Source organism: Mus musculus, chromosome 1 (assembly GCF_000001635.26).
Source record: "Mus musculus strain C57BL/6J chromosome 1, GRCm38.p6 C57BL/6J".
NCBI lineage: Eukaryota > Metazoa > Chordata > Mammalia > Rodentia > Muridae > Mus > Mus musculus.
In genome coordinates, this window is record NC_000067.6 from 133600137 (window position 1) to 133615182 (window position 15046).

General features: G+C 43.9%; 1 protein-coding gene and 1 pseudogene across 1 annotated transcript; one reads left to right on the plus strand and one right to left on the minus strand.

The window, feature by feature from the left end:
• The first annotated feature begins 1086 nt into the window (after positions 1-1086).
• Positions 1087-1219, plus strand: Gm23939 (annotated as a pseudogene).
• Positions 1220-3734: 2515 nt separating this feature from the next.
• Snrpe (small nuclear ribonucleoprotein E) lies at positions 3735-10144 on the minus strand. Its single transcript, NM_009227.3, has 5 exons — positions 10028-10144; positions 9582-9608; positions 8761-8823; positions 6365-6443; positions 3735-3940 (listed from the first exon to the last, which is right to left on the minus strand). Exons 1-5 carry the CDS (start codon positions 10079-10081, stop codon positions 3885-3887), a joined length of 279 nt encoding a protein of 92 aa, NP_033253.1. The 5' UTR covers positions 10082-10144; the 3' UTR covers positions 3735-3884.
• Between the last annotated feature and the right edge of the window lie 4902 nt (positions 10145-15046).

Genomic DNA, 15046 nt, shown 5'->3' on the forward strand with positions numbered 1-15046 from the left:
AAGGCAATTAATACTAGGTCTCTTGGGGCTAGGGAGATGGCTTGGTGGGTCAAGCCATCTGATGACCTGAATTAGATACCTGGAACCCAAATTATGGAAGGAGACAGATTCCCACAAGTTGTCCTCTGATCTCCACATACATGATTTGAAACACATACACATGAAACAAATGATAAGACTTGAAATCCTTGAACTTAGAGGAAATTATAAAAACTGTAAGATAAAAGCTTCCTGAAAAGGATTCCAATCGGCACAAGACATTTCCCAAGAGCTGGAAAATGAGTGATAGTCTAAGTGAGGGGGAAATCTTTGCCACAATGATCAATCCCACAGGGATGTATAGAGTATACGGAGAACTCCAGAAAGTGTCAACACCCAAAGCAGACCATCTAATGAACCGGGAAGGCAAACTGCAGTTTCAAAAATAGTCACAAGTATTGAACATCCTTAGCCAACAGAAATGCAAATTAAGTGATTTGAGGAGCCTGGCAGTGATGGTACATGCCTTTAATCACAGGAGGCAAAGGCAGATGGATCTCCTAGGTCAAGGCTGGTCTGGTCTACAGAGTGAGTTCCAGCACAGCCAGAACACAGATAAACTCCGTGAGGGAGAGGGGAGAGAGGGAAGGGGAAAGGGGAGACAGGGGAGGGGGGGGAAGGACTGATTTGAGGATCTAGGGATATGCTCAGAAATAAAATGCTTACGGCAGCATGAGAACATGAGTTTGATCCCAGGCAGTAGGGAAGTATGTCTGTAATCTTAGTGCTTCTGAGGTTGGACATGGAGACAAGTGATTCCCTGGAAGCTCATGGGCCAGTCAGCTTGTTACATTTAGCAGTGGACAACAACAAAAGACTCAGTCTCAAAGTGGAAGATGAGGACCTATAACTTCCATATGCATGCCATGCCATACATACACCTATAGTCTCTCACACAATCACAATCTAAACTGAGACTCCATCTCATTCATCCCAATCAAAACAGCTATCCTTGAGGGGGAAAAAAAAAAACAAAAAACCCTAACAAATCCCAGTGCGAGTGCTGGAAAGAGAAACTTACTGCTGCTGTTCAGGCCACAAGCCTGATAGTGATTACTAATGTCTGCATGAAGGTTTCTCAAAAGACAGAAATGTTACTGTGGACATGACCATAAAGAGAAAATTCCCATGAGGTTTTTCATATGCTACTTGACTAGCAGTTACCCTGTTGGGTACATGCGGGGGGTGGGGACACAGAAATGTCATATGGCTCGCACGGACTCAAAAGATTGGAGAGACTTGCACTTCCACGTTTACTGTGGCACTTTTCACAAGTTAGCCTAAATGTCCCTTAACACGAATGGAATAAAAGAGCATGGAATACACGCCAAATCCTGTTCATCTGTAAACATCAGATCATCACACTGACAAGGAAATTGGTAAGATGGGCAATCTCGATCCCAAGCAAACTACAGGAGACTCAGACAAGTTCCATCAAGGAAACCTAAAGGGAGGTGGGCCACTTAGGGGAAGGAAGGGATCCAGGCAGATGGGGTTAGGAGACAGAGGAAAGGGAGGGGGCTGATCAGACTACAGTATAATGACGTATGTATGGAAATGCCACAGTGAGTGTATTACTTTGAATACTAACTTAAGGGCTGTGTGTGAAAATCCCAAGGAAGGAGGTATTTATTAAGACTTGGGTATGTAGCTCAGCTGGTAGTGTTTGCCTAACATGCTCAGAAACCTGTGTTCACTCCTCAGAACTACACACAACCAGACATGATAATGTATGCTGGCAATCCTAATACTTGGGAGGTAGAGGCCGAAGATACGTACAGTGTTCAAGGTACATCCATCTAAATACTGAATTAAAGTCCAGACTGAACTACATGAGACCCTGTTCCAAAAACAAAATAAAACAAACTAGGAGCCCATCAGTCATATTGATACATGGCTACAGTCCCAGCAGACTGAGGCAAGATCATGAATCTGAGGTCAGTCTGGATTACCCAGCGAGTCAGCACCTAAAGAGAAAAAATATAAGAGCCAGTGGCTGGGTGGAAAACTGGCTAAAAGGAAGAGCTACCACTCAACCATGAAGATCCTTAAGAATCACAGCATCCATCAAGAGCAGCTGGTAACTCCAGCTCCAGGGGATCTGATGCCCTCTTCTGATTCTATGGACACTAGTAGATTGTTTCAGAGACATACATACATACACAGATACGTGCATACACAGAAACTAAGATGGCTTGCTGGGCAAAGGCAATTGGGTATTAGCAACAACCTGAGCTGGCCACCTAGATTCCATGGCTCAAGGAGAGAATCTACTCATCAAAGTTGTCTTCCGACCTACACAGATGGCCACGACACCCGTATACATAGTGTATGTGCATATACAGACAGACAGACAAACACCCACACACCAATTGGTTTCCACATGGAGAACTGATTCTTGAAAGCTGTTCCAACCTCAGTATTTCTGCTATGTCGTCAGCAAGCACATCCTCATCAGAGACCCAGAAGAAGAAAGCTAGATAGTGATGGCTCACAACGGCAGCACTCAGGAGGCAGAGGCAAGTGATGCTGTGAGTTCAAGGCCAACCTGGTCCAGAGAGTTCTAGGATGGCCAGAAACGTACAACGCTGTCTCAGAAAACAAACAAAAAAAACTAACAAAACAAACAACCCCCCAACAACAAAACAAAAACCCAGACAACAAAAAACAAGGTTTTTTGTTTTGTTTTTTTAAGGGGTGGAAGCACATGTTTATGCATGCCTGACATTGTCTGTCTTCCTCACATACTCCCATCTTACACTTTAGGGAAGTCTATCACTAAACCCACAGTTTGCAGATGGTGTTTCCAGGTTCCATTTCTACCTCCTAAGGACTGGTATTACAGGCAGACCACAAGGCACCCAACTGTCATTAGGTTCTGGGGTGCTAACTCCAGTCCTCATGCTTGAAAATGTTTACCCACTGAGACATTCCGCAGGCCAAACAAATTAGCATTATCATTTGGGAAGGAACCTAAATCTTTACAGATGAGAACAAGTAAGTCTTTTCAGTATGCTACTATTTTACCTAACGACTAATTTACCAGGTGTTTGTGGTCTTTCCCAAACTAAGATTCCCAAGAGCTTCCTATTAGTTTTTTACATTTATCTGACTTGTACTTTAAAGGTATCTCACTCTACCCTCCCTCCTAGTCCGCTCTTGAGCCACTCTTGCTATCTAGCCTGGACAGACCTTGTCCTTCACTCCACCCTCTTCAATCTCCTGCTGGGTTACAGGCACAGGACACCATACCTGCTTTCCACATTCTCATCTTAGTGATAAGATTCTCAATTCTTCAGTGTCTCAGTAATTGCTAAGCAAACAGAACTACAAGCATGTTTGCAACCTCCTGCACTTACAAGTGCTGGTGTCGCAGTACTCAGAAGTCAGCGGTGGGTTTTTGTTCTGTAACACTGGGGATCTAACAGGGCCTCACGTGTGACAGACAAGCACTTAGAACTGATGAGTACATCACTAGTAAAAAACAAAACTTGTTTATTTTCAATTACCCCCTCCCCCCCAGCCTTTTCCACCAACCTTAGCAGCTTACCTGTGCAGGCAGAATTCTTAATCTGCCTCAAGAACGTACAGATCCATGCTCCGAGAAAAGCAAATGTCAAGGGGGACTGGAAGCCCTCAGAAACCTTAAATACCGACCCTAGGTAAAAGCATTTTGCCACCAGAATGAAACAATGTAAAATTTTAACAAAAACTTCCTACAGCATTTATTGTCACCTAATAATAATGTGCAAGTAAAACAAGTTGAGTAAATGCAGGTTGCAGCAGACATCTTTAAACACGCTCAAGGGGTCTTCTCAACATCCTACAGACTTCACCATTCACTGCTAGTTGGAAACACTTTGGAGCAGAGTAATATTATCTCCTTTTAGCATGATCCGACCTGTAACAACAAAAAAAGTGTTACAAAAGCTGTGACTAATCAGAGAGAGACATTTACTTATCTTTCAGCCTCAGAGTTTGGCTCTGAATAGTACTGAGGCACTTCTCTCTCTCATAACGCTATGTGAACATTTTCAATCGTCCATATTGAAGGCTTCCACCAGGTCTACTGGGCTTTCAGTAACAGAACGAAACAGCGCTGTTTTAATGAAACATAGTTCCTATAGTCTAGGTCAAGTGAAAAGGCCCAATACAGCATCTCCCAATACTAAGTTCATGAGGGTTTAGAAATGAGTGTTTGTCAAGTATACATTTCAATTCCATCTGCAGTAGCCTGAGTTCTTGCTGCGTGAGACAGTGCACACCTGCAGTCCCAGTACTGGAAGGCTAAGGTAAGATCGGACAGCCTGGGTTATAGAGGTAGAGCACCTCAAAAGCAAATAAAAACAGAGTCATTTCTTAGAATCTACCTTCCACCTATCTAGCTTTGGTCAGTAGGGTTTGGGAAAGAGATACCTGAACTCCATCACTAATAAACGCACGTGAGCACTGACTATTCTAACAAAAGATAACCTAACCTCAGTAAAGTATCTCTTAATGAGACCATGGGTCCTCTTGTTCCCTGGGCTTTCTGAGTTTATGTGAAGCACTACGGTGGTCATTGGAAGCAGAGAGGACATGACTCATGCACTCAGGGAGCATGCAGTCTAACAAAGAGGCAACGATAAAATAAATGATTCACTACAGAGTCAACATATCACATCTTGTGTTCTCCCATCCCAGAAAAACTAAATTAAATTTGGGTTTCCTAGAGAAAGTTTGATCAGTGAACAATACACGTAGCAATATTTGATGGAGTCAAGTGTAATAACCATGGCGTGATAATTGTGTTAACACTGCCATTTAGAAAATGAAGCAAGGATCTCAGAGTTAAGGCCAGCCTGGGCTAAACAGGAAGATCCTACCTCAAACAGAAAGTGAGGCCAATGTGCAGGCTTAAGGAATTGAAAGAAGAGCTGGGCAATGGGGGCACACAGCTTTAATCCCAGCACTCCAGGAAGCAGTGAGCTCTGTGAGTTTGAGGCCAGCCTGGTCTACAGAGAGTTCCAGGACAGCCAAGACTACAGAGAAACCCCCAAACCAACCAACCAGCCCCCCTCCCCCCAAAAAACAAAAATCCAGCCCAAAACCCTCCAAAACAAAAAACAAACTGAAAGGAGACAAGCATGGAGACTGCTCAGAAAATGGGACAGTGTGAATCAAGATGAGCGAACATCAGGCCAGATAAGAAGGCTCTTGCCAAAACATCACACTGTCCCCTCAGGAAAAACAGACAATGGAAAATTTCAAGCAAAAGCTGGTAAGGTCAGACCCAGTGTTTCAAAAAGATGGCTACATCTGGAGAGCAACTTCAAATGGATGAGGGAGCTACAAAAGTTAGTAAGTTAGTGGAAACTACTGTTCCGTTAGGAAGTGATCAGCAAACCCACGCTGAACAGTGTAAGCAGGCAGTGAAGTTGGCTTCTGACAGGCTGCCTTAAAAACCTTCTATGTGGAAAGTTAAACAGGTTCAGAAGAGGTTTGGGCTATACACATAAATAAGGAAGTCAATGCCCAGATTAGTACCTGGAGCTGTGATCTCACTGAACACTAGAAGCCTAGAACAGAGCCTCTCAACCTTCCTAGCGCTGCAGCCCCTTAATAACAGTTCCTCAAGTTGTGCGGACCCTCAACAATAAAATTGTTTTTATTGCTAATTTATAACTGTAATTCTGCTACTATTATGAATCATATTGTAAATGTCTGTGTTTTCTGATGGTCTTAGGAGACCACTGTGAAATATCGTTCAACTCTCAAAAGGGTCATAACCTACAGAATGAGAACTGCTGGCCTAGGGAAAGACTGTGAAGGGCGAGCTGGAACCCAGCCTCAAATACTTAATGGCCGGGTAAAAAAGGATGAATATAAAGAAGTCTGGAAAAAAAAAAAAAAACAGCCAGAGTTGAATAAAAACTGACATACTATGTCACAAACCCAAGATATCAAAGTATTGCAAGGAAGTATTGAACTGTGTCAAATTCTACTTAATGTTAAATATAAGTGAACACAAAAAACGACATCAGATTTAACATCCTTGGCAAGGCATGGTTGCGAATGTCTATGATCCCAGCACTTGGGAGGGGGAGGCAGGAAGGCCAGGAGTTCAATCTGTCACTCTCAGCAAGACTGAGAGTAGCCTGGGCTACCTGAGACCCTATCAATGAACAAAACAAAGGAGTGGGTAACAGAGTAAGTGGCAGGAAGATGAATTCAGAAGTGTGCTTCTCCCTTCAAATGTAACTTTATAGCATGAATTTTCAGCTATAGGCCATTCAAGTCTGCCAGTGAAATAAACAGAAATCTGTAAAGCCAACTATCTCCTTACCCAGTTGTTTTCTTGACTTTGTTTTAGAATGAATCTCTTCTGCATCATCTAATACGAGGTTCATGTACTCATCAAAGCCCTGGGAAGGCAAATGACAATCATTTTTAAGCAAATCACATCCGACCATTCTAAAAGAATAATTAGATTCAGAAATATCAACAAATTTTAGAATTTTATGCTATCACTGATTTTTCAACACAAACACCTACAGCCTCTACTTACTTATTAACTACTTTGTATTCTTTTAAAGTGTTACCTGTATGTATTTATTTTTGGATCGATGCGTGCACATTAGGACAGGTGCTTAAGGAGGGCAGAGGCACTAGATCCACCTGCCAGAAGTACAGGCAGTTGTGATCCATCAAAGGTATATACTTTGAACTGAACTTGGTCCTCTGCAAGAATAGTAAATACTTTTACCTGTTGAGCCCCTTACTTCTGAGACAGCGTCTTATGTGGCCTATGTTTGCCCTAAACTTCCCACACAGCCAAGGAAAGCCTTAAACTCACAAATCTCCTATCCTCTCTATTCCAAGTGTTGAGACTACAGGTATGTGCCACCATGCCTGGTCATATGTGACATGCCCAATGCGTGGGGGCATTTTCATTCCTTTTTGGGGGCAGAGATGGTGTTGAGGATTAGCGCACCGACTTCTACCCATTAGGCAAGAGGTTTACTACTGAGCTGCATCCCCAGCCTACCTCTTTTTAAATAGCAAAGAAAGCTAGAATGAGATCCAAAGTACTTCAATCCCTTAGAGGTAAATATTCGCCAGGAATGCCTGCTGGACACTACCCAATTCGGCATGTGCACACATGAATTGCCTTCTGTCACTGCACACCCATGTTCCTCACTAACACGACTCCCACTAACTACTGTGCTTGTTTACCAACTCCTAAGAGAGTATTGATAGACACTCTTGATATCTACATAAAATAACAAAATACTGTGCAGCTTTGGGAGGAAGGGTAGGTACTAGGGAGACATGTCAATTGGTAAAGTACATGCAGTCATGAGTTTGGATCCCTACTCAAACAATGCAGTGCACAGTGGCCTGCAGCCGCACCTAGTGCTGGCCAACTAGTCTTGTTAAATCCATGAGTTCCAGGCTCAAAAAGCAGAGAGCAATAAAAGATACCTCTAGCACATACATCCACACATATGAGTATGTACAAAGCAACCCCACTCACTCCCTTGATGCAAAAAAGAAAAAAAAAAAGTGAGGCTGAGCACGTCTGTAAATCTCAGGAGGCTGAGGCAGGATGGGAAGTTCAAGGCCTTTACTGGGCTACATAGCAATTTCTTGCCTCAAAATAACAATGCCAGAGCTGGACAGTTCAGTAGTTAAGAAGACTGGCTTTTCTTCCAGAGGACCCAGATTCAATTCCCAGCACCCACATGGCATCTCACAACTGTTGATAACTCCAGTCCCAGGGGATCTGGTGCCCTCACACAAATAACAGTAGGCAGAACACCATTGCACATAAAAATAAATAAATCTTTAAAAAAATTTTTTTTCCATTTTCATGGCTATTAATCTAAACATTGAAGAGGCTCAGACAAGAGGATTTCCATGTGTAAGTCTCTCTTAAAAGACTCTGCCTCACACAAAGGAAAAACAGAGACGGGAGAGGTGGTGGAGTTACAAATCCTTCCTTGCTGCTCTTGCAAAGGACCCAGGTTTGGTTCCCAGCACCTACATGGAAGCTCACAATCACCCATCTTCAGGTGAGCCAACAACTTCTGGCCTGTTTGGGCATTAAACACACACAGGCAAAACACTCAGACAAATAAATCTAAAATAACAACAAAAACTTATTGCCATGGTAGCTGTGTGGTAGAGCAGGTACTTTGATCCCCAACACCATCACGATAGAAGCCTAACAAACCATAAGTCTCACCCCCACCAGCTCTATTCTGGCATGATCTAATCCAGAATGCAAGTCCTTTATCACTCCCCGCCCCCCTCTCATTTTGTTTTTGTTCCCTCTCCTCACAAACGAAGCTCTTCTTAAAAGTCTTAACTCTCCCTTCCTTTTTTTTTTTTTTTTTGGTTTTTCAAGACAGGGTTTCTCTGTGTAGCTCTGGCTGTCCTGGAACTCACTCTGTAGACCAGCCTGGCCTCAAACTCAGAAATCCGCCTGCCTCTGCCTCCCGAGTGCTGGGACTAAAGGCGTGCGCCACCACCGCCTAACCTCTCCCTTCCCTTCCTCTTAAGAGAAGTATTATCTAACCCTATTAACCAGAGCAAGGAGAAAAGGCTAAATAAATAACTCCAGCTCTGAAGAGCTTTCTTTGGGTTGGGTCCTTGACGCCTTGTATATTGTTCTTACTGGCCATCTTCTGAGATGTCTTTTTTAATAACAACTTGAGGAAAAATAGCCTGGGTACTCACAATAATACAACCTTCTATCCGCATATTCACTTGTTCATACAGCCACACCTGAATTCGAGATCTCTGAAATAAAAATAATGACTTTAGAAATGTAAACAAATCCCACTCCATTACTTTGTTTCCACAATAAACGACTTATCTTAAAAATTCCAATAAATATAAGCCAAAAACTAGAACTAGTTAGTCTTCATCTAAGAGCTAGCAACACTGGTTAACCTGCTGAGAAACATTTAATAAGTGCTCGGGCAGGCCTGTCCAAACTAATTTTCCTACTCTGAAAATTTATTTTTGCTTCTGGCATGAATACACTTACAGTTAGAACTGTTCACAGGATAGTACAAAGCGAATCTGGCGATTAAAAATTACAATGGCTTAAAACGATTTTTCATCTGTGTTGTAACACTCTAAAATAAACATCGCTAAAATCTCCTCAAAGAAGAGCATTTGCCACTCGCTTCTCTGTATATAACGCCCCCACTCCCCCAAACCCCGCTTTGGTGTCTTTTCTCCATTCTAAGTCCAACTATGGAAAAAGCACTATGCAACTGTCACTGCTAAATCCGATGACAAATCGTTCTTACAGAGTAATTTTAATAGTAAATATAATTACATTGTTCTTACAGAATAATGGTAACTGTGTGCATCCTTAAGTCAGCACGGACATATTAATAATTAGCGCTTTCCCTGTGACCTTATCCTCAACTCTGGTTCTCCCCCCCCCCCAATTTTTTAGTCTAAGCACTAGAAACAGAGAATTTGTTACAAAGAGTCAAACAGGCCCAACTTTCATTTCAGTAACAGTAAGGAAACAACTTACGTACATTTTGCAAGTATCTGAAGATAAGGTTCTGCAGCACGGCGATCAAGGAAAAGAACTACACAAACAGCGGAGCCTCCGCTCCCAACCGCGCCGGACTCTCCAGCGCCCCAAGGTCCGGCCGGGCTACATCCGCAAGCACAAACGACCGCCGGGAGCATGCGCTCCCTCCCCACCGCCCTCGTTTCTCCAACCTTCCCGATGGCCCACATCCTCCTCTCCTCCTCGGTATCCCCCGCTTTCATCGCGGATCGCCAGCCTGGCCGGGTCCACCCGGAGCCCGCCTTCCGCCTCCCGCCTCCCGCCGCCCTTCAACTCCGCGCGCTTTCCTGCCTCCCCGTTCGCCCCAGGGCCTCACGGGAAGCGGCCCGCAGCGGGCTGCCCGGCTCCCCGCCCACGCTCACGGCGCCTACGGCCCCCAAAGCCCCGAGTTCACGCAGCGTAGGATACGATGGGCTGCACCATCACCTTCTGCACCTTTTGGCCCTGGCCGCGGTACGCCATGGTGGAAGTCACAAAGACCACACGAGTAGGAAGGCCGCCTCGGAAAGCGACTTCCGGAAGCAAGACCCGGAAACGGAAGTGCAGTGGTCGTCGGCGACGCGGGCCGGTCCTGGGGAACGCCTCTCTAGGCCAGGAGCCGCTTTTTCTCTATGCTGATAGACTCCGCCGGCGGCCTTCCGACTCAACCGCTCTTTGAAGTCGAGGTCGGTCCTACAGCGCCACCTGGAGGTAGGCTGAGAGGCTTGCCTCTGCCTAGGTGCTCTTCTGAGAGCTGCTCTGGAATTTAGAGGCGGCATCTTGTCCAGAACCATCTGCAGACTCCCCTTATTTGTTTTGGGCCCCAGAGCTAGTCTAGATGGTCATGCCCGAAGCAGTGGTGGAGTTGTGGCTTGTTCAATAACAGATTCAACCCTCATCACCTTTATGCAGAGTTAACTGTTGCAGTGGCAACTGAAGATGGCAATCTAACTAGCTTGGAGGTATTGAAATCGGCTTGTTGGACTCAGATCTCTCTCAGTTGTGTGACCGGTGATAATTAAGTCATTAGGCCTCAGCATCTCCGTCCCGCAAGGGGACAGGAGGTGAAGATTCAGGGAGGTAGTAGTGCACAGGTGCTCCTAGAACACATCTGTAATCTCAGCTTGTGGAAGGCGCAAGGTGAGTATGACCTTAAGCTAAGTAGTACGTTCCAGATCTAAGCTACATGAGGCCTTGTTTCAAAACAAAACAACCTACATGGTATACAACCTGATAAACTTAAGGTAAGTTAGAAATGTAAGTTAAAAAAAAATGCATTTAATGCAGATACCTTGGGCCCAGGGGAGATGATTCGGTAGGTGGGACATGAGGTCTGTCAACCAGCACCTACACAAAATTACATGCCTGTAATTCCAGAGACAGGAAGGAGGGTGCCTGGGCTGGATGGCCAACTAGTCTAACTTAATCGCCAAGTCCTAGGTTCAATGAGAGACCCTGTCTCAGAAGGTAGGGTGAAGAGTGACTCAGAAGGACACTTGATGACATCCTTTGGCCTCCACATGCACACAGAAAATTGTTGAAAATGTATATGCCTAGTCTACTCAATGCCATCGCTTAGCAACACAACATAGCAGCCTTTCTTGAAGCTGCAGCTGCCCCCCACCTCACCAGAAAGTACCTAGAGCTGCTTACCAGGGAAATGATCAAAATTTAAAATGCAAAGTCTGATTTTTTTTTTTTTACAGAATTCATATTGCTTTCACACCATCTTTAGGATGAAGAATTGTAAGTCAGGAGCTATCTGGATGTGTGTGTGTGTGTGTGTGTGTGTGTGTGTGTGTGTGTGTGTGTTAAAGCCTCGTCCCCCACCCCACAACACAAGTAGCAAGAAAAGGGACTGATTAACCTGATTAACCATGCCTATGTTAGTTAGTAACCATGCCTATGTTAGTTAGTAACCATGCCTATGTTAGTAGTAGGCAAGCCTACTCAGTTTTCTGTTAGGACAGGGCTTGTGGCCTGGTTCAAAGTCTATCTAATATTTTAAAATATTTAATATTTAACATTTATTTAAATATTCTCTTTCTAACAAGGAAGCTGAGCCTTGAAAGGATTTTGGATGGCATCTAAGGGGACTGGCTGGCACTTTAGGAGATACCACTTAGGTCAAATAACAGAATCTAAATTTGCTTACCTAAGGTCTTCTTCAGATGAGAATAACACGAGCGCCAATCTATAAAAGTATTACGATGAAAGCTTTTTTTTTTTTTTTTTTTAAGACAGGGTCTCATTCTGTAGTCATGGCAGTCCTGGAACTTGCTATGCAGACCAGGCTGGTCTGAACTCACAAAGATCCACCTGCCTCTTCCTCCAGAGTGCTGAGACGAAAGGCATGTGCCACCACACCTGGCTGAAAGCTATTTTTAAGCTACAAAAAGAGACTTACATTTTTTTACATGGGAAAATTATTTCTTTAAAGAGAATCTATTACACTCCAAACATGAGAAAAAGCATTTACTGCCCACAAAGGCAGAGTGGAGAGAACCCACAGAGACCCACTCCATCTGAAATGCAAAGACACCTCACCACTTGCTTATGCATTTTCTGATTCCTAAACTTTGGTTAGTTGAATCCTATAAACAATTCTTTTAAGTGATTCTACAACTCATCAGAAATGTTGTATGATTTCTTTGTTCTTAAAACAAAATTATTTTCCAGGGCCAGCAAGATGACTCAGCAGGTAAAGGCACTAGCAATGAAACCTGGTGATGTGAGTTCAATTCCTGGATTCTATGTAAAAGTGGAAGGAAAGAAATACATTAAAAACCATACACTTGCTGGGTATGGTAGCACACATCTTTAATCCCAGTAGTTAGAAGATAGAGGCAGGTGAATCTCTGAGTTTGAGGCCACCCACAAAGCAAGCTTTGGGATAGCTGTTGATACACAAAAGCTGAAAAACACAAAAACAAAAACAAAACATATACTTACATGCATGGGAACACATCGTAAGTAGAAATGTGGTGTTCTAGCCTGCGTAGAGGACAGTGGACAATGTTTAAGGAGTTTTGGTTGGTTGATTTGTATGGTTTAGATTTGTCCAGGTATCTTGTGTTTACTGATGACCTAGTATCACTACTTGTAAGTATTCTAGCTTTATATATTATTTGGTGGGAAGTAAGTAGAATTTTCCTTTATTCAACTTTAGAATCAGATTATCAAATTTTAAAACATTATTGGTTTTTTGTTGTTGTTTATGTTTGTTTATTAGTAGAATGTCTTTGTGTAGCCCTGGCTATTCTGGAATCTCTGTAGACCAGGCTGACCTCAAACTCAGAAATCCTCCTGCCTTTGCCTCCCAAGTGCTGGGATTAAAGATGTGCCCACCATTGCTTGGCAAAACAATATTATTTGCCTTTTATGTGTAGAGGTGTTTCTGTAACTAGGCCTATGCACCACATGTGTGCCTGGTGCCCATGGAAGCCAGAAAAGGGCATTGGATTTCCTGGAACTGAAGTTACAGATGATTGTGACCCACCATGTGGGTGCTGGGAATCAAACCCAGATCCTCTGGGAATGGAGCCAGTGCTCTTGATTTCTGAGCCATCTGTCCAGCACCTAGATCACCAATTTTTTAAAATTACATTTGGAATTTGTGTTACTATTAAATTTAATATCAATATTAAATTTAAATGTCAAATTCCAGTACATACTATTGACTTATTTCTTCAGAGGTTTTTGTTTGTTTTTTAAGTCTGGGTTTAGCTCTCTGGTAGTGTAGGACTAACAATCCTACACGTGGCCTTGGCTTTGATCCCTTCTCTTTCCCCCCTATCCCTAGACAAACTTAAGCCTGCTATAATGTGATTTTTGTACCATTGTTGGAAATATAGACAGGACATCAAGTCTGTTGGTCTATAAGGAATCAATGATTCCACAGATTGTAGTACAGTGCAACTGTCATCGAGAGTAAAGGAGCTCTTTTCATCCCTTGTGTCCTGACAGGAGAGGTCAGCCAGTGGCACCCTGATGGGGGAAAGCAAGCAATGGAGTGTGTGGCTTGAGATTGACCCCAGTCTCAACCTAGGTTATAGCAGAATTTAGGGAACCACATGTACGTGTGTAACTATAACCCCAAGAATAAGCACTTCCTTAAATTGTGCCCAAGCTACCTCTTCGTCTTACCCTGGAGAGGTTCCAGCCCTGAGAGCCTAAATAGGGACAACAGTGTGGGAAGAGAGCAACAAGATTAGCTGAGGGGCTGGAAAGACAGTTCAGCCTTTGAGAGCACTTACCCCTCTTATAGAGGACCTAGCTAGCCTAGGTTCCCTGGACTCACATGGTGGCTCGCAACAGTAACTCCAGTGCTATAACCCTGTGCTGCCACTAGGGACACAAGTACTACATATACATACATGATGGCAAACACTCATAAAAATAGGTAAATATGAAATATGTTGGCTATGAATTTGTAATTGTTAAAGCTAGGTAACGTCCTGGATTTTATTGTAAAACTTTCTTGTCATTCTGTTTCAAATTTCTCTCATAGCTGGGCGTGGTGGTGCATGATTTTAATCGCAGCCCTCAGGAGGCAGAAGCAGGTGGATCTCTGAGTTCGAGGGCAGCCTGGTCTACAGAGTTCCAAAGCAACCGGGGCTACACAGAGAAATCCTGTCTCAAAAAAAGAAAAGAAAATATGAAAAATTTTAAATAAAGTACAGAATGGCATTTAAAAAGATGTATATGCGTATAAATGTTTTGCTTGCACGTATGTCTGGGTGCCACATGCGAGACAGATACCCACAGAAGACAGAAAAGGGCGTTGGCTCCCTTGGAAATAGATAATATTGTGAGCAGACGTGGGTGCCAAGAATTGAACCTGGGTCCTCTGCAAGAAATGCTCTTAGCTATTGACCCATCTCGCCAGCCTCTAGAATGTCATTTTATACACACTGTATTTACTGATATACGAATTAATATTTCACAGTTCAATATTTAATAATGGAAACCTTGGTTTATTTTCTTTTAGATTATATCTAATCATAATATTCTTGTAAATCTTGAGATTTCCATGACACTGCCAGGGTCTGAAAAGCATGCCTGAGGAGCACCAGCTCGGCAGAGCACCGGCTCCAGCAGAACACAGGCTCCAGCAGAGCACCAGCTCCAGCAGAGCACCAGCTCCAGCAGAGCACCAGCTCCGGCAGAGCACCAGCTCCAGCAGAACACAGGCTCCAGCAGAACACCAGCTCCGGCAGAGCACCAGCTCCGGCAGAGCACCAGCTCGGCAGAGCACCAGCTCCAGCAGAACACAGGCTCCAGCAGAGCCAGCAGAGCACCAGCTCCAGCAGAACACAGGCTCCAGCAGAACACAGGCTCCAGCAGAGCACCGGCTCCGGCAGAACACAGGCTCCAGCAGAACACCGGCTCCGGCAGAGCACCAGCTCCAGCAGAACACCGGCTCCGAGAGGCGTATTCTGATTCAAT